Raw genomic sequence first — 21,462 nt, 5'->3', positions numbered from 1 at the left:
GCGTATTCTGTCGTAACCTCGATAGCCCGAATGTTTTCAATTACCCGGAAACAGATTAAACAATTGGAAATGGCTATATATAGATATCGGGGCCCTGATGATGTATATGACCTATATATGATCAATTTTAACGAGCCCTTGTGTTTGAATCGGAAACTGGGTAACATTACATTAATTCAATGGTAACCGATCATTTCATCTTTTAATGTAAACTTCCCGTTCTCAAACAAGCAAAAAAATCACACATAGACATGTGCATGATATTTTTAAAGGAAGTACATTTTGTACGTTGTAGCGAGTTTTGGGTTGCATATGATATTGACAATGGAACCAGATTAGGAACCAGATTAAACAACTGGCAAAGAATATTCATAGATATCAGGGCCGTGCTAATGTGACCTAGATAGTCTTTTAACGAGCCCTTCTGTCTGAATCGGAAACTGGGTAATATTCAATGCTAACCGGTCATTTCATATAAACTTCCCGTTCTCATACAAACAAGAAACACATATAGAACACACGTGTATGATATTTAAGAGGTACATTTTTATCTCGTATGAAGCTAGAACTATGACGCTATGGTGGTAAATATGGTACAGATCTGTAGCATAACGTGGAGTATAAATATATAATTGTGCAAATCATATGCGAATATAAAGTACTGAAATTAGGAATGCAAGAAGTCCGTCACAACATTAGTGACTTAAAAAGCGCTTCTCGATGAATTGTCGAAAAAATCAGAGCACGCATGCCCCGGCGTCCATGCTCTTTATTTTTTTTTATTTTATTATAAACTTTGAGTAGCATATTTCTTTCTCTTTGATCGCAATCTTTGATGTTTTTAAAATGAGAAAAAAATGTAACAACAATTATGACTCATACAAATAATTATTCTAAGTATCTTTTCCACTAGAAAGGTTATAATTATGTTGGATCGTCAATGACATACACAATTACGAAAGCTGTATATATTATATATGTACCATCAGGTTTTGCGTCACAAATTAAATTATAATCATTTCCAACCACTGTTTGGTTACGTCATGGCGATTGGCGCGTGAAATACACTGTATATGCAGGTATGTATATTAGATAATAATCACATATTATCTATGAGCTCGTTGTATACTGATTAGTTCTTCTCCCAGATATTAAGTTTATATATGTATTTTCCCATAGCCGACAATACTAACTTTTTCAAGTTTTTCAGTAGTTTCTAATTAAAACTATTCCTCAAACCCCATTTTTATTGTAGTACTTTCATTCAGAAATCGAAAAACCACCATGGCAAGAAGGGTTGACCTTCTTTTTTTCAACCACAATAAAAAGTTTGAAGGTTCCGAAATTTTTACATTTTTTACTTCTATGGTTCCGCACTCATTTGTAATATACAGTCTTTTTTAAATTTTATAAGCTATGCATTTTTTAAGAACAAAAAATAGCTTTTAAATTTTTTGTAGCTTCGGCTGGCTGTTGAAGTTTAGTGTCTGTTGGTATTCTTCGTCAGATGCTGACGTATGATACCGGTTGTTTGCATACGACGGCTATTTTTGTGACTGGTACCAGCAGTGAAGCTTGCTCTCTTGTACATATATATTCGGAAGATGCTGGTGTATGCATGATATCTATCGGTAAATATGGTAATCGTCGATAGCTGTTGGTGTTAAGCACCAGTGTTAATGTTTGATACCGATCGGTCCATAGCTATTGGTAGCAACCAACAGTAAGCCAAAACTACTGGAGTAATGGCACCATTTATTGGACACACGGAGTTCTTAGGATACTCGATTAGGTTTATTTCATTTGTTGTTAGATCGGTATTTAAACTCTATTAGAAGATAATACACTAGGGTAACACATACTGGTATAAACATTTTGAGTACTATAATTATCATTTTACATCGTTTAATGATAATGTGAACATATCAACCTATCTTGTTCTTACATAAGCAAGCAGTGATAAATATAGATAAGTAATTGCGACATAGTTAAGAAAGTGAAGGTTAGTGTTTAATAGCACATAAAATGCTGACCTTTGCACTGTCCGTCTGTTTAATATTGTCTTTGGGACATACGGTACGTGTTATTCATACGAACGTTGGTGAAATCCATGGAATCGAAGAACGTACACTTTTTAACAATAAGGCTTTAAATGTTACGAAATTCCTTGGAATTCCATATGCTGAGCCTCCTGTTGGGAGTTTAAGATTCAGGAAACCGAGACCTGCCAAACATTTTCAGACACCGTTCATTGCCAACCAATTCGGACCCGGATGTTTACAGAACAAGTTTTTGATGTCGATGTGGTTACCAGGTAATGTTCCAATGAAGATTTTTCCCAAAAAGTGTTTCTGTAGTGCTATAGTGATATAGTGCAGTAGTGATAGTATATTGTCTTACAGTATAGTTTTTTTTTCAGCTGTACTTATTATTCTTCATTCACATTTCTTAATTTAATTTCTTTGTTTTAACATGACTTTTGTTGTTACACGAACACTTCCGACTGTGATGAGACGAGAATTAGAACAAAACGATTGTTTTGTTCTTATATTCTTTTTCAGTTAACCAACAATCCCACTGACACAAAAAAATGTAACCTTGATATTGTCTTTAATGTTATCATGTAAGCACCAACGATTTTCACTACCGTACCTTATTGGCAGGGTAATGTACGTGTAGTTGCCATCTCATTTCTTTAAAGTTACATCGTGCATTTTATCAATGACGTTACAAATTTAATCATTTTTACGATTTTAATTGTTCGCTTTAGTCTTCCTCCATGTAAGGCATTCTGTATCTTGACACAACATCTAAGTGCACTTTTATTTGTCTCCTTATATTAGTAGAACAGTGTAATGGAACTATTCCACTGGCTTCTTATCATTATTTCATGTGGCCGTCTTCGAAAATGACTGTTGAGTGCAATAATTCAAATAATAACCAAAGGTATGTTAAGATAAATTTTACTCTCGACTTGAGACCAAAAGGATATATTTTTTTTCAATACTAGTATAAATGTAATCACAGTAAGATGTCGATGATGTAACCCATGGTTACGTTTGTGTGATTCCCAATCGGATTGAATATTTCAATTTGAAACAAGCATTTGTATTATTTATGCAGGACGTGACTACCTTTCGGAAGACTGTCTTACATTGAACATTTTTGTTCCGAGTAATAACTATTCCGAGCATAAGGCTGTAATGTTATGGATACATGGTGGGGCTTACCAGATTGGCCAGTCTAGTATTTATTCTGGAGAAAATCTGGCGGTATACGAAGATGTTATTGTGGTTGGTAATAGATGTATCATATTTTGTATACATGTCTCATTGAAAGTCAAAACCTTTATTTGTTAAGTAACCAAGATGAAACAACAAAATGTAAATAACAACGAAAATAATTGACATTTACATTGAAAATCTATCACAATCTCAGGTTATACCACCAGTTTGTAAAAAATTACAATGGATATATTTTGTTGTTTTGTTTTGTCATTTCAGAGAAAATTGATTTAATTTCTAATACGAGCAAAACTCACAAATGCACAATATTTTAAATTACACATTTCTTACATGTATAATAAAAATACATACAGTCATATTAAAAGTTTTCTCCACTCTGTAGTTTAAATTTTTCTACGTGTGCTGGTGAAAAAAAAAACGATTGTTCATAATTTGCCTATGCTTAAACTTATTACATGTATTAACACCAATAATTGATAAGAACTGTACAAACAGTATGCATTGTACATGTACATGTACGATTATTCATTTAACCCCTATACCTACAATGTACCGAGATTTATCGTATTTTGTCGTATACATAGGTCACAATAAACTACCGGCTTGGACCTTTTGGATTTATGGCATCAAACGACCCAGACGCATTGGGTAATTTAGGTCTGTGGGACCAGCACCTTGCCATTAAGTGGGTTCACGATAACATTATATATTTCGGTGGTGATCCGAACAAAATAACGATATTTGGTGAATCAGCCGGAGGCGGAAGTACAATCTACCAAACAATGTATCCTGGGAATAAAGGCCTTGTGACACGTGTAATAGCCGAGAGTGGTGTCGCCATGTCTGCTTGGGGTTACAATACACGAGCCAAAATGCTAGATTTTACAAAACGCATGGCATTTAATTTGAATTGTCCAGTAAACAATGATTCAAAAATGTTAGAATGTATGCGCAGAATACCTGCAAACGATATTATTGCAAAATCACGTGTCGGAAAGGAATCTGAAAATCTTTTTCGCCCTGAATTCGTTCCTGCTCCAGATGGAGACTTTGTTCTTCAGTATGCTCCAGATATTTTTCAGAATTATTCCTTGATGAGTGATCAAACCGGAATTGTGTTTGACAACATCGATATAACAATAGTTGCACTGACCGGCGATGGAACGGTCGTTACGGGTGCAACTATGCTGCCATACGTACAAAAATTCACAAACGGAACAATTTCTCCGGACACGGTTATTGAGAAAGATGTTATACCGAAAATGCTATTGGATAGGTACAATATTACGTCACCGGAACTAGCAAACATGTTAGCTTTTGTGTATACGGACTGGAACAAAACACTGGGTAACAAAACCTATAAAACGGAACTTTTAAATTTAGATACGGACTTTAGTTTCTTTATTCCGTCAATTTTTACTGCCATTGCTCATGCCAAACGCGAGAAAGGGAAGAAAACTTACTTAATGGGATTTGCAAGGCATTCATCCTTCACCCAACCACTAGATTACCAACCACCCAACCTACATGCTGACGAAATACCTTACTTCTTTGGATTTCCGAACAGTGTATTGGGACCTTTTGCAATGTCAAGGTCTAAGATTCCTGCGGAAGAAAATGAGATGTCAAAAAGACTGATGTCATACATTGCAAATTTTGCAAAGACAGGGTAAGAAATTTGTGTTTTGTTTTTACACTGCAATGACTGATTTGAAAATTCTCTGTTTTTCTCAAAAGTTTGAATATTTGATGTATCTATCTATTTTTTTAATAAAAAAAAAAGGTCCGAGTTATTTTTTTTTATTTCAAAATTTTCCAAGCCCCACCCCCACACTTTAAAAAGGTTAAAATCAACAGATTTGAACTAGTTTTTAGGTTTATTGACAGGTTGTGGATACATTATACCCTGGCCGACAATTTTTCAATATAAGGTGACCGGGGCTGCTTACCTGGTCAATGCCCAATTGTTAGTGGAGTCCGGGTTGCTTTCTTTGCACGTGCTACTCTCCCTGAGAAGTTTAGGTTTCTCGCACGCACGATACCTGGTACCAGTATTGCATTGCGTATTCCTGAGCAGGTGTACGTCAAAACACGGGGCATATTTAAAAGAAATAGTGTGATTTCTATTCGCCTTTCTAGGAACTAATGTTTTGTTAAAATATATGAATAATGGGCAAACATCACACTATAAGATGCCAAACTTTTGATTAAGAAAAATTAACATTTTAACATAAAAATGTTCGCCTGAAAAGGTTGGTTTGGCGAGTGCAAAACGAGAGAAAATGGCTATTTAATAGTTCAAAGACTACTTTTTTGTCCGATCTTCGTGGACTCACCCTACTTTTTTTGCGGAAAATTATTTTCCCATGTCTTCAGTAATGCTACCTAAGTGAAAGTTTTATCGAAAGTGAAAGTAGAGAATATAGCTATATATAGTTAAAGACTAATCTTCGTGGACTCACCCGACTTTTTTTGCGGGAAATTATTTTTCCCATGTCTTCAGTAATGCTACCTAAGTGAAAATTTTATTGAATCAATTTACAGATTTTTTTTAAAAACCGTACAAATATGCACTTCACTATAGAAGTCTGTGGTAATATTAATGCAATACTGAGACCACCTAGCGTGCGTTTACACGAACCCTTCTATCGTACGTTTATGGTGCGTTTGAACGAACACAAAACCATGTGTAAACACACGATAAACGATGCATGAATGCTAAAGTGGGAACCGTGAAAGTTTTAAGGAGTGTGTTTATTGTACAAGACTTGTATTATCTTTGTCATATTGTTATCCTTCGATTATATTCTTTTTTATTACCATTCGAAGCTCGGTTCCCTCTATTTCCCCTTCCAACATAAGAGAATTATAACATTATTTTTATTTCGCAAGGCTAGAATAAGTATAAAAAGGTGCATGTACATATACAGTCTCAAAGTATGTTCTCAGTCAAATTATTGGAATTTACTTTTCAGAAATCCGAACCAACCAAATCCATTAGAAGAACATTGGCAACCTTATGACGTAGAACATCAGCGATATCTCCGTGTTGGTCAGAAAATAGAAGCAACGTCTCGCATGCTCCCAATGAGAACTGCTTTGTGGACAGAATTTATTCCAAAATTTATAAAGACCTTACATGTGGCTCATAAACAAACAGGAAGTACTTTTCTCCAATTCCCAATAATAAGTGCTGCAATTGGCTAGACATGAATTAAACTGGACGTGGAGATCAGAAGTCTTATCTACCATTGGATCCATTAATACTGATAGACCATACATTTTTTGTTTGTTTTTCTTTTTGTTATTATTTTTTTTGTATGTTTTTGTTTTGGCTTTTTATTTTTTTACCTGAACTTAGTTTTGTGATTTTATTGAAAAAGTTGTGTTTTTGAAGCAGTCTTAGAGTAAAATGAGTTGCTAATTTTAGAAGTGATTTAAATACGGCTTTTTGTATAATTTAGAATTTTGAAAGGATTAGCTGAAAGGCACTAACAAGAATAAAGTAAAGACTTGTAACATAAACATTTATCTTATTTTTATATCGCACAATGTACATGTATAAGAAAAAATATTGCATTCATCAGTTATAACTATTGTAGAATATCACTTCAGTAGTAAACAACGTTGAAATCTTAATGACAGAGACAACTGTATTCAGAATATATAAAAATACAAAATCTATAAACTATACCTTAATTGTAACACTTTATATTAGGGTAAGTGTTAACAAACTATGATTGGCTGACGCTTATAATTGAGCAAGATGGAGGTGTCGAGTTTGTAATTACAAAAGTCCAATCTGTGATAACATGTGGTATTATTATTGTATTGAAAAGGAAAGTTCTACTTTGCAGAATCCTATAAATATATACATGTAGCCTCCGTTTGAATGACTTCTTTTTCAATTCAAGTCATTTCTTCTTATATTTTCCTATCAAAAATAAAACTGAAGCAAGCCGCCATTGTAAGAAGAACATAAAATGAAAGTACATGTACATATATAAAATGCTGTTGTGTCTCCTAACAATTTTTTTTTTATAGAACATAGAATTAAAAGAATCTCTAATCAAAAAATACTTTCAGTAATAATCATTATTTCTATAAATATATGTATTTTAAAATAAATTCAAAGTTATTAAAAATTATTCTATTTGTTTTCTCGAATTAATTCTCCTGAATAAACAAAACACATGAAAACTACTAATGTTCGAACAAACTCTTCTAATATCAATACGAATATTTTACATGTATTAGGTGAATTACTTTTTGATTTCATTTGAGGAATATATCGACTAATGTTGCTCATTCAGCATAGAAATGTTCCAATACGCAAATATCATATTCGACTGTTTGAGACTCCTTATATAATAATTGTCACATGATAACAATTATAGCGTAAGTATAAAACTTATTTAGCATTCTCTGTCTCAGTCCAAATTTTCACAAATTCTGAAAAAAAAAACGAACGTAGATGATATAAAATTATACTAGTACGTATGGTTTATTTTCATATTTTCTTTGAACATGTGTATACATTTAGACCATTTATAAAGCTGTTTCTGACATGGTCTAGCCCACAGCTGACGACACTTAGTATCGCATGCAATCCTCACTTATATTATTAGTAATTAAAGACCAAAATAGTCAGCACAAATCTTTACTTTGCGTATGATATTATATCTGTCCCTTGAAACAAATGTATTAAGTATCTTTAGCAATGCAGAAATATAAAAGCGATTAAATCATTAAAGCACTTGTAAAAAGAATTTTACCATCATAGTCTATTTTTCCATCTTTATTGATATCAGCATCCCTCATCATTTCTGCTAACTCCTTGTCGGTTAAGGCTTCACCAAGCTTTGTCATTGCTATTTTCAATTCCTTCGCGTCTGTAAAACAGTTGCGAAGTGTATAAAATAAATAAGTCATGCATATAGAGTGTATGCCGGACAAAGAGTTCCATTTAGGTTTTTCTCCATATGCCCTAGTAGTAACATGTTTTTGATGATGTAAGCTGGTGTACATATGTATATTTGTGCGTGTATCCTTAATTTCTTTCCTACTGTCTTCCAATTTTGTCATGTTTTATTTTATTTAGTTCCATTGTTTTATGTTTGTTTTATTTAAAGCATTGTCTATAAGTAAAATTCAAACACAGTAGCTGACACAAAGCGAGTAATAATATACCGCTTTTAAAGTATATTTTTTACAATTTGATTCATTAATATATAAAGTATAAAGGATCAAAGAGAAACTTTTCTATATCATTTCGTAAAATGATTTATAATTTCATCTAAATGCACTACAAATGCACATTTCAGGGGTAGATACATGTACCATTGTCAAAACCTCATTTTTCAACATTTGGATAAAACGAGTAACGATATCTATTGCCAGACCGATAAGTTTTTGACACCGATATGTGTATCTGATTTCACATTTTGCACGAATCTGACACAGATTTGTACTTACAACTTTGTAGTCCTAATAGTTGTTACCTGTTAACGTAAATATCACAAAAATAGGATCACCGAAGTATCGGAATAATAGGACAATCTAGAGAACTCCGAATCTAATGATGTAGACTGACTCTGCACACAATGTACATTTTTGTAGTTATACAATCACTTTAAATTACTTTGAAAAACTGAAGATGACGAAAAGCACACACATACACACACACACGTATTTAAATAAAAGTAATTTGAACTCCCACAAAAAAACGGAAGTGATATAAGGTTCTCTGGAAGGGTAAGGATATTATGAGTAAAATTGGTGTCCATTAACCCATTCTTACCTATAGAACCGTTGCCGTCTTTGTCGAACACTTTAAACGCAGCACGGATCGCTTCCTCTTGACTCATTGCTTCTGGGTTTTCTTTAATGTAGTTTTTCAGAAATACCTTAAATTCCCTCTTGTCTACTCGTCCATTGCCATTTTTATCTAACAGTTTCATTGTCTCTTTAATTTCCTTATTTGTCGGACGTAAACCTAGGAATCTCATGGCTGATCCTAGCTCTGAAGTCGTTATAGAGTTATCATTGTTTTTGTCGAAGACTTTGAACAATTCGTCAATTTCTGAAAAAAAAAGAAAAACTATTTTACATGTAGATATCAATCATAAAACCGCAGTCTTTTATTTGTGTAATACAAACGGAAAAACATTTAATTCACATTGATATAGATGAATACTCCAAACTTCTGCCTCAATATGTAGAATAAATTAAAGTTACGTAGTTACAGAAGAACTATTGTTACTGTACAAGTACAAACTCGTTTGTACAGACGAAGATTTGTATTATATGTACATATATACATGTATAAGAGGGCATAAAACTTTCACCATTATCTGGCGCAATTTCCTAAAACAATTTGAATATTAAAATTCTAAAAAATGGAAAACCCGATAACATTTACATACATGTGCAGCGTAGCTTTCAACGAGATTAAACATGGAAATCAATTCTAGTTTGAGTTGCTATAGATGGTCACTTGAATAAAAACAGTTTTACTTAAAAGGTGTATTTCACCAGAATGTACCAAGAACATAATGAGCAAAGTTGCGAAGTTACTATCATTCCTTGTGGGAGGGACACAAAAAATTCCGTATCGATATGTATAGCCAGGGATTGGCTGGATGATCTTCGTCGATGCAGATTGCTACAGAGAGATTAATTTTAGTCAAGAAAAGAAGAACCATAGTTTCTGTTCCATTGATTAAAAAATAGTTACATATGCTTACCTTTGTCTAAATTTTCGTGCTTCCGACTCTGAAAATGTAAAAAAAAATTCAATGTATATCTTTACTATTGAAAGTGGTCTTCAACTATAATTCTTGATATTCTGCAGAGGATTATTATTAACATTATTTTTCAATGGAAAAATCCATCACGTTATTTATCACGTTATGCACATTTGTATAGGTGCCATGAATTTTTTTCTAAAATAAGAAAATGAGCAAGGATTCAATGGAGGATTACTTCCTTTACCCCCCTCCCCCCCCCCCCCCGTCCACTATTATTTGTAAATGATGATGACGTCTGGCGTTGTCCTACATAGGTTGGAGGCGGATGGGGGAATTTGGTTTGTCTCAAAAATGATGATAAATAGAAATAATGATGGACTGTCATAAACAATGATCTGTCTTGTCTGGGATTACAGCACAAAATATCAAGATAAAAATATTGAACATAATTTTTTAGGTTTATTGGCAAACAAACTAAAAGGCTTTTAATTTTCAAAGAGTATAAGCCATATGAAATAAAAGTAAAACAAGTAGTTGTCTACTAAATCGTAAAATTAAAAACCGTAACTGTTTGCCACTGTGTTAATGTATGGGTATTTTTTTTTGCATAAGGTTTGGTAAAAACAACTACTTGAAAAAATAATGAAAGGCAATTATGAGATTGATCCGATTTAATATGGATTAAACACCAAAAGTGTCAAAACTCCGGAGAAGTAACAAAAATTACTTAAGTCAGACTTAATTGTAATTATAATAGAATGGACTAGTGATATTATATGAAATGATGTAAAAGTTCATTAATCCTGATATTAATCACTTTATCTAGACTTCTTACAATTAGGCTTCTGGAACAGGGTTATGTTATTACAAGATCGAAGTCATCACTACAGAAGTTTCATGGTCGTCATCATGAACTCGTGGATCATTAGGTGTATCCATATGCATCATAAGAACTGATTTGTTCAACGTGTCATACATGTAGTTTTCTTTTCCCCTTCCGCATATCCTGAACTTCACTTTTTATGAGCAACTCGGCGGGTGTTTCTATAAAAGCAGATGACGCTACCCTAACCGTGCACCTGGTCCATGCGCCCATTTTTTGCAGAGGAGTCCGAATTGCTCATTTACTTTTGTTACTTTGTGTGTATTATTTTGACTATTTCATGATTTTTGTTGTAAAGTTATAATTCTGCCTGTGTAAAATTTGTTTTTACACTTTTAGTTTAAAATTAAAAGGTTGCTCACAGACGGACTCTACTCGCTGTAAATATTTCACTGTTACTAAATCTTTATTGTAATTAAATCACCTTGGTTACAATGTCAATATTTAAATTAAAGGTACAGTTTAAATTTAATTGATCAGAAAACTTTCTTATTAAATTTTGTTTGTCCTGTTTATAATAGGTTTGACACGATACAAAGGTCAGCCTATAGAAATAAAACACATTTCTATTTAATTCAAAGCAGTATACCAGGGCAAAGCAAGTTGGTATGTTATGAATTATAGTTCCGTTTAAATGGCATGTAGACATTTGATTCACCTTTACAGGACGCTAACCCTACCGGTGCACCTGGTCCATGCTTCCAGTTTTTAGTGGAGTCCGAGTTGCTCATTTGCTTTTGTTACTTTGTATGTATGATTTTAGTTACTTTATGTTCTTTGTTGTGTATGTTTGTTTTCCATGTCTGGTCTTTGTCCAAGGTTTACATTCTTTTGATTACCGCTATAACCTTGGTTCTCTTGATTACTCTTTAGGTTATGTACCTGCTGTATCCTCTATGTACAGTAATTTGATTTTTTTTGTTAGTCCGTATTGCAGTCATTGAAATATTCATTGTCTAGTATAATGATTGATATTGTTGGACGTCCTATGACATATATTTCAGTATTTATGGACAAAAACGCTCGAACAATCAAACAGACCTTGCTTTTCACTAGTCTAACATGCTAAGCCAGAGCTCACAGAGGCAACAGCCCGCAGTTAGGCATTTTACGCCACTCGGACATATTATTCTGATTCTGATCAAAACAGTCACTTTATCCCCTGCTTGGCGGATAAGTAGTAATTACAGTATCAAAGTCGTTGTCATGATTCGGCGGAGGACTAGCACAATATACATGTTTATGTACACTTTAAGATACATGTAGGCTATCTTTTTATGCGAAGGAGAGAATTTTCAAGTCCCACTTTTAACATACATAAAGTAGGCTCAGAACGGACAACTAATGTATAGTAATGATTCATCAGAATGTAGGATTATAGTAATAGAAATGGGGCCGGGGGAGGGGGCTGCAAAGACATGTACTAGAAATAAGGGCGCATTATATTTTTTTTAGATTTTGACAAATAACAAGACCAATACACGTCGGTGGCGCAGGTAAATACTAATAAGCGAAAGACGTCTAACATCTGCTGTGTCTTGCCTAAATTCGCTTAATTAATAATATATACAAGATAAATACAGTGACAATCTAGCCGGTTTTTTTTTTGTTTTTTTTTATGCCGTTGTGCTAAGACAACACATTCGAGGTAGATAATTCAGATAATTTGCCAAATACAGTGAAACTGTATAAATATACTGGACCTTGTTAAACCGAACACCTGTCTGAATGGAACCAATACAAAGGATTTGGTTTAGACAGGTTTCATGTTTACACTTGCATGATATTAAGGTTGAACTGTGTGAATTTTATTTAAGTAACCGATACCGCTGTTTACTAATTAAAGTCGAGACTGCAAAGTTCAAATTAAAAGCTTTATGAACTTTTTAAGCATACAAAGCTTTTAAATCTCCTGGTTTAACGTAGATGTACATGTAACTGACAAAAACTGTATATTAATATGCAGCTATAAGATTGATTGATTGAAGTTAGACCATTGTCAAACGATCAATCTGAATAGCTAACTCTTCGAGGGCGGATCCCGTCACTTTGAAAAGGAAGGGTACCATCCGGGGTTTCTCAGAAATAGGGGGTGCTAGGACATTATTTACAAAACGGACCATTTTTTGTCACTTTTACACATGAACATGTCAAATTTTCTATTAAAAAGGGGGGTTCCAACCCCCTGCACCCCTCTGGATCCGCCACTGCTGTTATTCACGAACGTTAAGGATCAGACTCTGGAGTTTCACATTCAGAGTAAAGCCAGATGTACGTGCAGTAAGTAGCAACCTCAAAAGTGTAAGCATTTGTTTTACCCATCACTTTAAAAACTTATATAAAATCATGTTGTCCGTCCGTCCGTTTGTCGGCCTTTCATTTCGTTCGACCCAAGTTCTGCCAAAACCGAGTGGAATTCGATGACTTTTCTCATTTTATCAGTACTTTCTTGCAGGATATGATTTGCTTACTAGTACAATTTACATATACATTTTAAAAAGTAGGTCATGCACTGGTTTACGTAATAAGAATTACGTTGTTTTAAATTATTTTCAAACAGCTTTGATAGCATAGAAGAAAATATAAACACATTTCTGCTCCCAACACGATTTATGTATTACAAATATATTGATCCACGAAAATCCTATCGTGCGGATCAGTTGATTCTTTATTGTATTTTGATTCGAGACTAATAAGTAAGTCAAAATTTAACTAGTTAATTATGATTTAAAAATACCCTGAACCGACCATCATTTAATAAAATAAATCTACTTAATTTTAATATTAATAAATTATACAGTGTACATGTAGTACTAAGTAGGCGAATCCTTGTACGGTTCAAATGAAGTCTCTGGTCCATGGCAGAATGTTTTAGAGGGACGCCAAATGAGTCAGATAATAGAAAAAAAACAATAATTATAAATTATAATTACTGTTTTTTCTATTATATTTCTATTATAATGATAGCGGATCCTTAAACAATGTATCAGAAATCGAAATCGCATAGGCTTTATCCCAGATATTTTAGATATCTTAATCAAATATAACCTGTACGAATCCCTTGCGATCTTTATCAGAGACGGTGACTTTCCTGGTAAATTACAATGGAAACACATGGTGATAAATGTGGTTCATACAAAACATGATAATGACTGGAAAACACGTATAGACTCACATAGTGGCTTTAGTCGATTCAGAGAAATCCACAATTCCATTGCTGTTGCTGACATCTGGAAGTACCCTACAAACTGCTTTGATTTGCGTACCGCTCACATTATTGCTAAATACATTTCCTCTGTACCAAACCTAATCGAACAATCATATAAATTATGTGATCAAATATTCACCGACATGCTTGTCCGTGCTACCCAAAACTGTACAAGTACTTCAGAGTTGTTTAATGTTTGGATGGACCTCATAATTGAACATTTTCCTCTAGAGCTGTACGTAGAACTAAGCGAGTATGATGATGAATCGCTTGTCCGAATTCTCCTCGGTAGAAAAACTTTCACTGAACTCTGTGATTCCGATATAGATGAATTCAGACGACTCTGCTACATCCATATTGTAAAGTCAACAGGCGAATATTTAAGATGCTTACATTGTTGCAATACATTTTTGTAGCTAATGCATGTAATGTCACCAGTACACGAACATATCTTGCTCACTTTACTTGTATATAGATATGAATTAGTAATAAAATTCATTATTATTATTATTTAATATTTCCTATTTGTGTCTTAATTAATTTGTTCTTATGTAATTGCAATTCATGTAATCTCTATTTTGAGGAATGAATGAATGAATGAATGAATGAATGAATGAATGAATGAATGGTTACATGAATATTTATGATGTCCTCCTTGACCCAGTGCCTCAGCACTTTGATTGTTAGAAAAGATTGTTAATTCTCGGTAAAATTTGGGCAAAAATGAGGACATGATAGCCAGGAACCCCGTCAAGGAATGCATTCTTGTTCGATCTTTTTATAAGTTTCTGTTCCCGCCCCCCCCCCCCCCGAATGTAATTCGAAGGAGCTATCTGAACACCATGTACATGATACAATTTGGTAACAACTGTTTTTAAAAAGCAATTTTAACATCGGATACAACATTTTTACAGGATAAAATTACGTCATTCACCGTCATGATGGTATTACGTTTGACGAAATCCAATGAGTTTATCTAAGAGATTATTATAAACATTAGTAAAACATGTTTACGGATAAACGACTTCGAAGTCGTAAGACAAACAAAATGTTTTTTATCGTTTAGTTTAAACATAATTATTTGCTCAAAAGTTCAAGCAAGGGGATCAGACTCAAATGTGTTTATCGTACATGTACGAAGACCTTGTTTTACTTAGACATTTTTTAATATGTTTTCAATAAATCATATTGACTAATATGCAGACAACATACAGATCAATTGAAATGATAAGTTCTTTACAATAGTACTCTATTCCATATTTTCTACGATGCCGGTGGCGTTAAATACTGTAGTTCTTTGACAAATTTCAACATTAACGAATCCCACGTAATATTATTACATGTATGTTAATGTGTTATGTGAACATCAGTGCTGTTCCTTTTGGCAATTTGCACGAATACGTCGTTTTACGTAGACATTTTATTATATATTTTCACTAAATACTGTTCGACGTGTTATTGTTGATACCTTTTTTTGAGTTAACAAGAGTTGCTTTTGAATTTTGAACTAGCTAACAGAAAAAAGGAGTACTCCTCCGCGGTACATGTACATGTAGATTCAGCTTGTTGTCTTTGTGTTTGCGTTCTGTATCGATCTCAAAAGTTAGATAAGAATTCAACAGATTTTTATAGTTTGTTTTATTGTTCTAAATTAACCACCGCAGTCCCAGGTAAGGGGGGATGTTTGGGCGATCACAAACAGTTGCAACCCCATCACATACATATTGTGCCTGTCCTATGCCAGGAACCTGTAGTCTAGTGGTTGTTGTCCTTTTTCGTGTTCATTGTTATTCGTTTTTTTCCATATAGTTAATTTTCGTCTTTTATGAATAGTTTCTCTACATTTATTTTGGGCCTTTTACAGCTATATGGTATGGGTTTGGCCCATCACTGAAGACCGCATGGAGACCTGTAGAATGCTAATGTTTATTGCTTGGCATTTGGTGGGTGCCGTGTGTATCTATAAAACTATTCACACCAGTTCACGAGCATTTTTGTATGAACATGTAGATAAACACAGGGCAGTAAAAACGGCATATTTTAACCACTGAACTGAATTAGTTTATTTCAACAGTCTTTAATAACTCTCGATGTTGGTATAATTAGCTGTTTCTGAACATGAATTCCCTGAGGAAACAACCGGTGACAAAGCTAATATTAATTTAAAAAGAACAGAACCAAATTATAATAACAGATGCTCCTAATACATGTACATGTAAAACCAAATTAAGCAAATAAAAGATCAGGACACGATATTCCATCTGACAAAACCCCTAACAACTTAATGCTCCCTTCATTTAAATTATGGGTAAGAAGCTTGCAAAATATACTGTTTTGTTTTCCGGTAACTACAGTTCATCATGAGTTATGTTGTAGACGTTCTAATCATGTTTAAAAAATGAAGTATCTAAATCCTTTGGCGATTATTTTCTTGATTAACAGAAGAATAATAACAGTAAATTGTCAGTCAAGAATATAGTGTACCCGGTTAGAAGATTAATATGCTGAAGGCTTGACGAAAAGAAAATATTAGATTTGATATGAAAAAACTTTAGGTATTCCAAGTACACAGCAATCAAATAAAATTGAAAGAACATGCAACATGCAAATATTAATCGAACTTTTTAGTGAAAGAATGAAAATTAGCATTGACAACGACTTTTGCTTTTTGTTTCGTAAAATTTGTATAAACAAAATCTTATTTAAAGCGAGGACTCAGGAAGATTTGAAAATATGAACGTTGGAATAAATAAGATCTGAAACCTTTATGTAAGTGATTCGTCCAGTACAGTAGTCCATTGTGACCGCGTTGGTACCGTACCATGTGCATCAATGTAGCTGATAATGAAAGACTTACCATTTTGAAAATAATTTGATCCAAAAACTAAATAATTCTTAAACGACACTAGCAAACGGACTTGTCCTTGTAAAGAGACACTTTCCCCAACAGCTTGGACCTATACATGTAGTCAAAAAATAACAAAGGCAACAAAACACTCAATACTTGGCGAAATTACATTGATCTAAAAGCCTTTTTAAAATATTTTTATTGTAAATTAGAGGTGATTTAAACTTGTGAATGTATCAATCACATTTATTAATAATACAGGTTTTAAATTCATAGCTTATTGAACATGGTATAATTATTAATAAGGAGTTGACATCGGTCTATATAAAAGCAAGCTAAGGTTAACTAGTACATTGACTTTAAAGTAAAACATAGGAACTGAAGGCTACGTTTTGAGCTATAAACGTAATACCAAAAACGTCTGACCCTAAGTCTGATATATACTTTAATTGTAACCAGATAGTAATGCGAGATTTAGTAAGCCTTAGGATGAAAGAATAATGAACTTTAAAACAAACATGCACAGACAGACAGGCAGAGTTCTAAAAGAATAGAATTTTCTGAAGTACCGGGCAAATGGTTCCGGTAATTAGAATGGATGATAGACATTTCAATCTTTCAATGTGTAAAAGATAATATTACCAAAATGTATAATCTAAGTTTTACGACATTCACTTGTTATTTCATATTTATATTGTATAACGAGAGTATTGGGTCCGGGTGACCTTTTTTTTTTGAGGTGGGGGGGGGATCGGAGTGACGCGAAAATTAGGGGGACGGGAACTACATGTGTAGAGGAAAGGAAAGTGACAATTGCTACACAGACTGCCCAACTCCACCCCCTGATAGTGATGTGTATAAAATAGATTTCCTGACTTGGGCTACACGAAGTAAGAGGAATGAGTGTAATTTTTTTTGCATCACAAAAATAATAAATTAATAACACTCCAAGTGCAAGTATAAAACAAAAACAAAACAAAAATTATTCTAACCGGTATATGACGATATATCAAAATCCATACTTTATGTATGTATGAGACCAAAGTTTAAATGAAACTTCCCGTTCAAAAATTCATCCCCCCTTTTCCACCTATTAATAATAACCATTAATTAAAATTCAATTCTTTCCGGTTTCAACAAAATGCAAAACTAATACTGCATGATCAAGGGTTACTTCTAGAATGGAAGATATAATTTTACTTCACTGGTGCTAATATAAATATATCTCCAAACCATATATTAAATTGCTGTATAATTTATACTAAAATATTGGTCTTTATAAAAATAAGACAGGGGGTGATTCATGCATGTCAAAAACCCACGGAGTTGACTTTTTTTATCTTATTTAGAAACAATTGCATACCAAATTAACAGTCAAAGTTTCTCATTTGGTTGATCATAGATTGAGTATGAAATTTGGCACTCTACAAGAATAATCGGTCTTTGTTTGGTTTGTTTTGATTGATCTATGTGGCCATGTGATATAAAAATAATGTTGTCCTAAAATACAGATCTGAATACAGAAAAGAATATCGTTACGTGAAAAAATACAAAATGTAGTATATGTAGACCGAAAAAGTATCATCTGTTCCGGGAGGGGTTCTTAGACTTAGAACCACATCTACCATAGGCATGTAGCAGTGTCAGAAATTTGTATGGACTGGTACCCAAGAGAAGAAACATGGCCCATATGTTATCTATATAATCTGTATTATCTATAAACGTGCGAGTTAGATATACTTAAGGACTTGGATTGTAAGTTTAAATTACGATCTATCTTATCACCGAAAATCATAGATAATGTAAACAAAAAGACATTTGGGGAATTCTACTGTAAAGGATAGTGCGAAAATCGTTTAAGTGTTTGTCAGGAATCAATATCTATTTGATATCATCTTTGACTGAAGTTACGAATTTCCCCATCATCCGCAGTCAATGCATGTATATGCACAGGAGAACATATCTATGAGATAAAATGTTCATGTATACCTAGTAGACGAAAAATACACAAATTTAATTAAAGTTTGTAACTCCACAGGAAATAGTCAACAATTAAAAGACAAAGCCCAATATCTACAAACTATACTAACGGTTTAATAAAGAATTTGTTTAGAATTTTGGACCTCACGATTATTAATTTATGTAATTTTTTCATGGATGTTTAAATACGGAAGGGTCTCCATGGCAACAACACACACGAGAATCAAATGAAATGTTTATCTGATAGTAAAATTTCATATAAAAAGAAGAAAACAAGTTATGAATCCTCCCATTATAAACTGACCGTACAAAAGCAGGACTTACAGGGTATTATGTACATGTATATTTATAGTGTATATAGATACTCAGTTTAGTCTTTTGAAACAACTCCTCCCTCTTAAAACAAAACAAAACAAAAAACAAAAACGACAAAATTAACACAAACAAACAAAAACAGAACCCCCCCCAAAAAAAGCCAAACAAACAAACAAAAAATCAACAACAAAAACAAATTAAACAAAAAAAACAGGAAGCAGTTGTCTAGTCCTGCATAACTTGAACAAGCCCAAATCTTATATAACTAAGGGAGAAACCGAACATTCTTTGTATTTCTATATTGATGTTTTACATGACTCTCTGCATTAATGAATTTCATTGTCATTGTAAGTATCATTAAGAAACAGATGAATTATCTTACCTCAGACGAAGATCCCTTTTTACTCATGTTGTCCGAACTGACATGAACAATTTAAAGTAGCTAAATGTCAAATGAACGTAAACTCCCTGATTCGGAATGCTCATAGAACCCGTCCGTATGTCTCACCTCTACTGTATAACTACAGTAAACTGAAACCCCGGCAGGTCATTTTAAAGGTCTGAAATCGATCTGTCTATTTTTTCTGTTCAAACTCAAGACCTTTTAACAATTGAAAATCAGTAATTAAAGAACAAAATCTATACTTATTATACAGCAATTACATTACAAAGAGACGTACATGTACCTGTCATGTGAAATTTAAATATCTAGGTTCAATTAAAATGTGATATCGTTTTTATATTACTTGAATGTGCTCTAGTTATTTTACCGTGACATATAAACCACGAAAGTTGTTGCTTTTTTATTATTAATTTTGTGGTTTTGATTTTGAAAATTACAATTAAAAACCTTATCAGATGTTTTGTTTAACATGCCAATTATTTTGAAGTGACATAAATATTTGACAGTTTTTCACAATTATACATGTAGTACCCGTAATACAAGTTGTTCGGGTTCATTTTCACAGTGTAAAATGGACAATTGCCGAACATATATCTCTCAGTCAAAGATGGCTTCGGTTTGCACAGGTTTCATTGTACAAGTTTCAGACAACGGAAACAGAGATTCACAACTAGCAAATCAATAGACAAAGACAGATACAGAGATGCACAACTAGCAAATCAATAGACAAAGACAGATACAGAGATTCACAACTATCAAATCAATAGACAAAGATGGATGACAAAGACGGATAAAGAGATTCACAATTAGCAAATCAATAGAAAAAGACGGATACAGAGATTCGCAACTATCAAATCAATAGACAAAGACGGATACAGAGATTCGCAACTAGGAAGTCAATAAACAAAGACGGATATAGAGATTCACTACTAACAAATCAATTGACAAAGACGGATACAGAGATTCACAACTATCAAATCAATTTACAAAGACGGATACAGAGATTCACAACTAACAAATCAATAGACAATCATCAGATTACAAGAAGTGGGAAGGGAGAAAAAACAAAAACAAAATTAAACGAAACAATGCATGTACATAAAAACCAAGAAATATTCACACTAAACAGAAAACTTACAAACGTGACAAATTAAAAAAAATATACAAGCTGAAGAACAATGGGAACGATGTGCAGTTTAATATCTTATATACACAATATTTGTGTAACTTATATTTTTATATCAAATAAAAGAGTAAGAAAATTACGATGTTTTCAGAGTTTTAATTAGCTATGATAACCTTTTGTAAACGTTGACTGTAAGATGTGTACGCTAAGTGTTATTTTTTATTAATTAGAATTTAAACACGTAAAGTGTCAAATTTTGATTAGACGTAACGCATCTAAATACAAAATACTAAAAACTATTAAAAAATGTGTAATTTCGTTCACATTCCAATTTAGATTCTGACGTAGGCGGTCATGATATGAGCATATATTTTATGCTGCGGCGAATTACCCATGAAACTGGGTAGTAACCAGGGAAGGGTGTGACTTCAGATTTATTAGTTACAATGTTGGACCCCAAAAAGTCTAGCTACTTTACTAGATGAAGAAACAAGGAGTTATATCGTTCATTTGAAATAAAGGTACGATGCGTCAGTAACATCAAATATACATGTATACATTTAAGTGAACTCAAATAAAAACTACGCCTATTTCTACTTAAACTAGAAAAAAAAGTTTCCAGACAAGCTCACTAGAGGATACACCCGCTCTTCTTCCTGGAAACCATTTGGTCAAAACTAATATTACAAAATATGTCAAAAAGGT

General features: G+C 33.2%; 2 protein-coding genes across 6 annotated transcripts in view; one reads left to right on the top strand and one right to left on the bottom strand.

Annotated features, from left to right (window-relative positions):
* Positions 1-6,770, top strand: part of LOC148598819 (bile salt-activated lipase-like) — a 14,031-nt gene extending 7,261 nt beyond the window's left edge. Inside the window, exons 2-6 of one of the 4 annotated variants that reach the window (XM_088560140.1) lie at positions 296-444; positions 1,461-1,631; positions 3,124-3,293; positions 3,830-4,914; positions 6,221-6,770. In XM_088560140.1, the coding sequence (XP_088416266.1) occupies positions 1,508-1,631; positions 3,124-3,293; positions 3,830-4,914; positions 6,221-6,452 (1,611 nt within the window). In that variant the 5' untranslated portion in view covers positions 296-444; positions 1,461-1,507 and the 3' untranslated portion in view covers positions 6,453-6,770. Of the gene's footprint in view, positions 1-295; positions 2,315-3,123; positions 3,294-3,829; positions 4,915-6,220 lie in introns of those variants that run through there. The other 3 variants (XM_088560139.1, XM_088560141.1, XM_088560138.1) reach the window with 3 other exon arrangements.
* On the bottom strand, positions 6,759-21,462 carry LOC148598818 (neo-calmodulin-like). 2 transcript variants are annotated; one of them, XM_088560143.1, is made up of 5 exons: positions 19,611-21,462; positions 9,992-10,019; positions 9,046-9,327; positions 8,021-8,137; positions 6,759-7,697 (listed from the first exon to the last, which is right to left on the bottom strand). In XM_088560143.1, the coding sequence occupies exons 1-5, from the start codon at positions 19,635-19,637 to the stop codon at positions 7,657-7,659; spliced, it is 495 nt and encodes a 164-aa protein (XP_088416269.1). In that variant the 5' UTR covers positions 19,638-21,462; the 3' UTR covers positions 6,759-7,656. The 2 variants fall into 2 exon arrangements, with proteins under 2 accessions (XP_088416269.1, XP_088416271.1); XM_088560145.1 differs by lacking the exon at positions 19,611-21,462 and adding an exon at positions 16,943-19,592.

This window comes from Perna viridis, chromosome 14, assembly GCF_037379345.1.
Source record: "Perna viridis isolate PV_CMFRI_1.1 ecotype Kerala chromosome 14, ASM3737934v1, whole genome shotgun sequence".
In the NCBI taxonomy this organism is placed as follows: Eukaryota; Metazoa; Mollusca; class Bivalvia; order Mytilida; family Mytilidae; genus Perna; species Perna viridis.
This window is presented reverse-complemented; position numbering and strand designations above follow the sequence as displayed.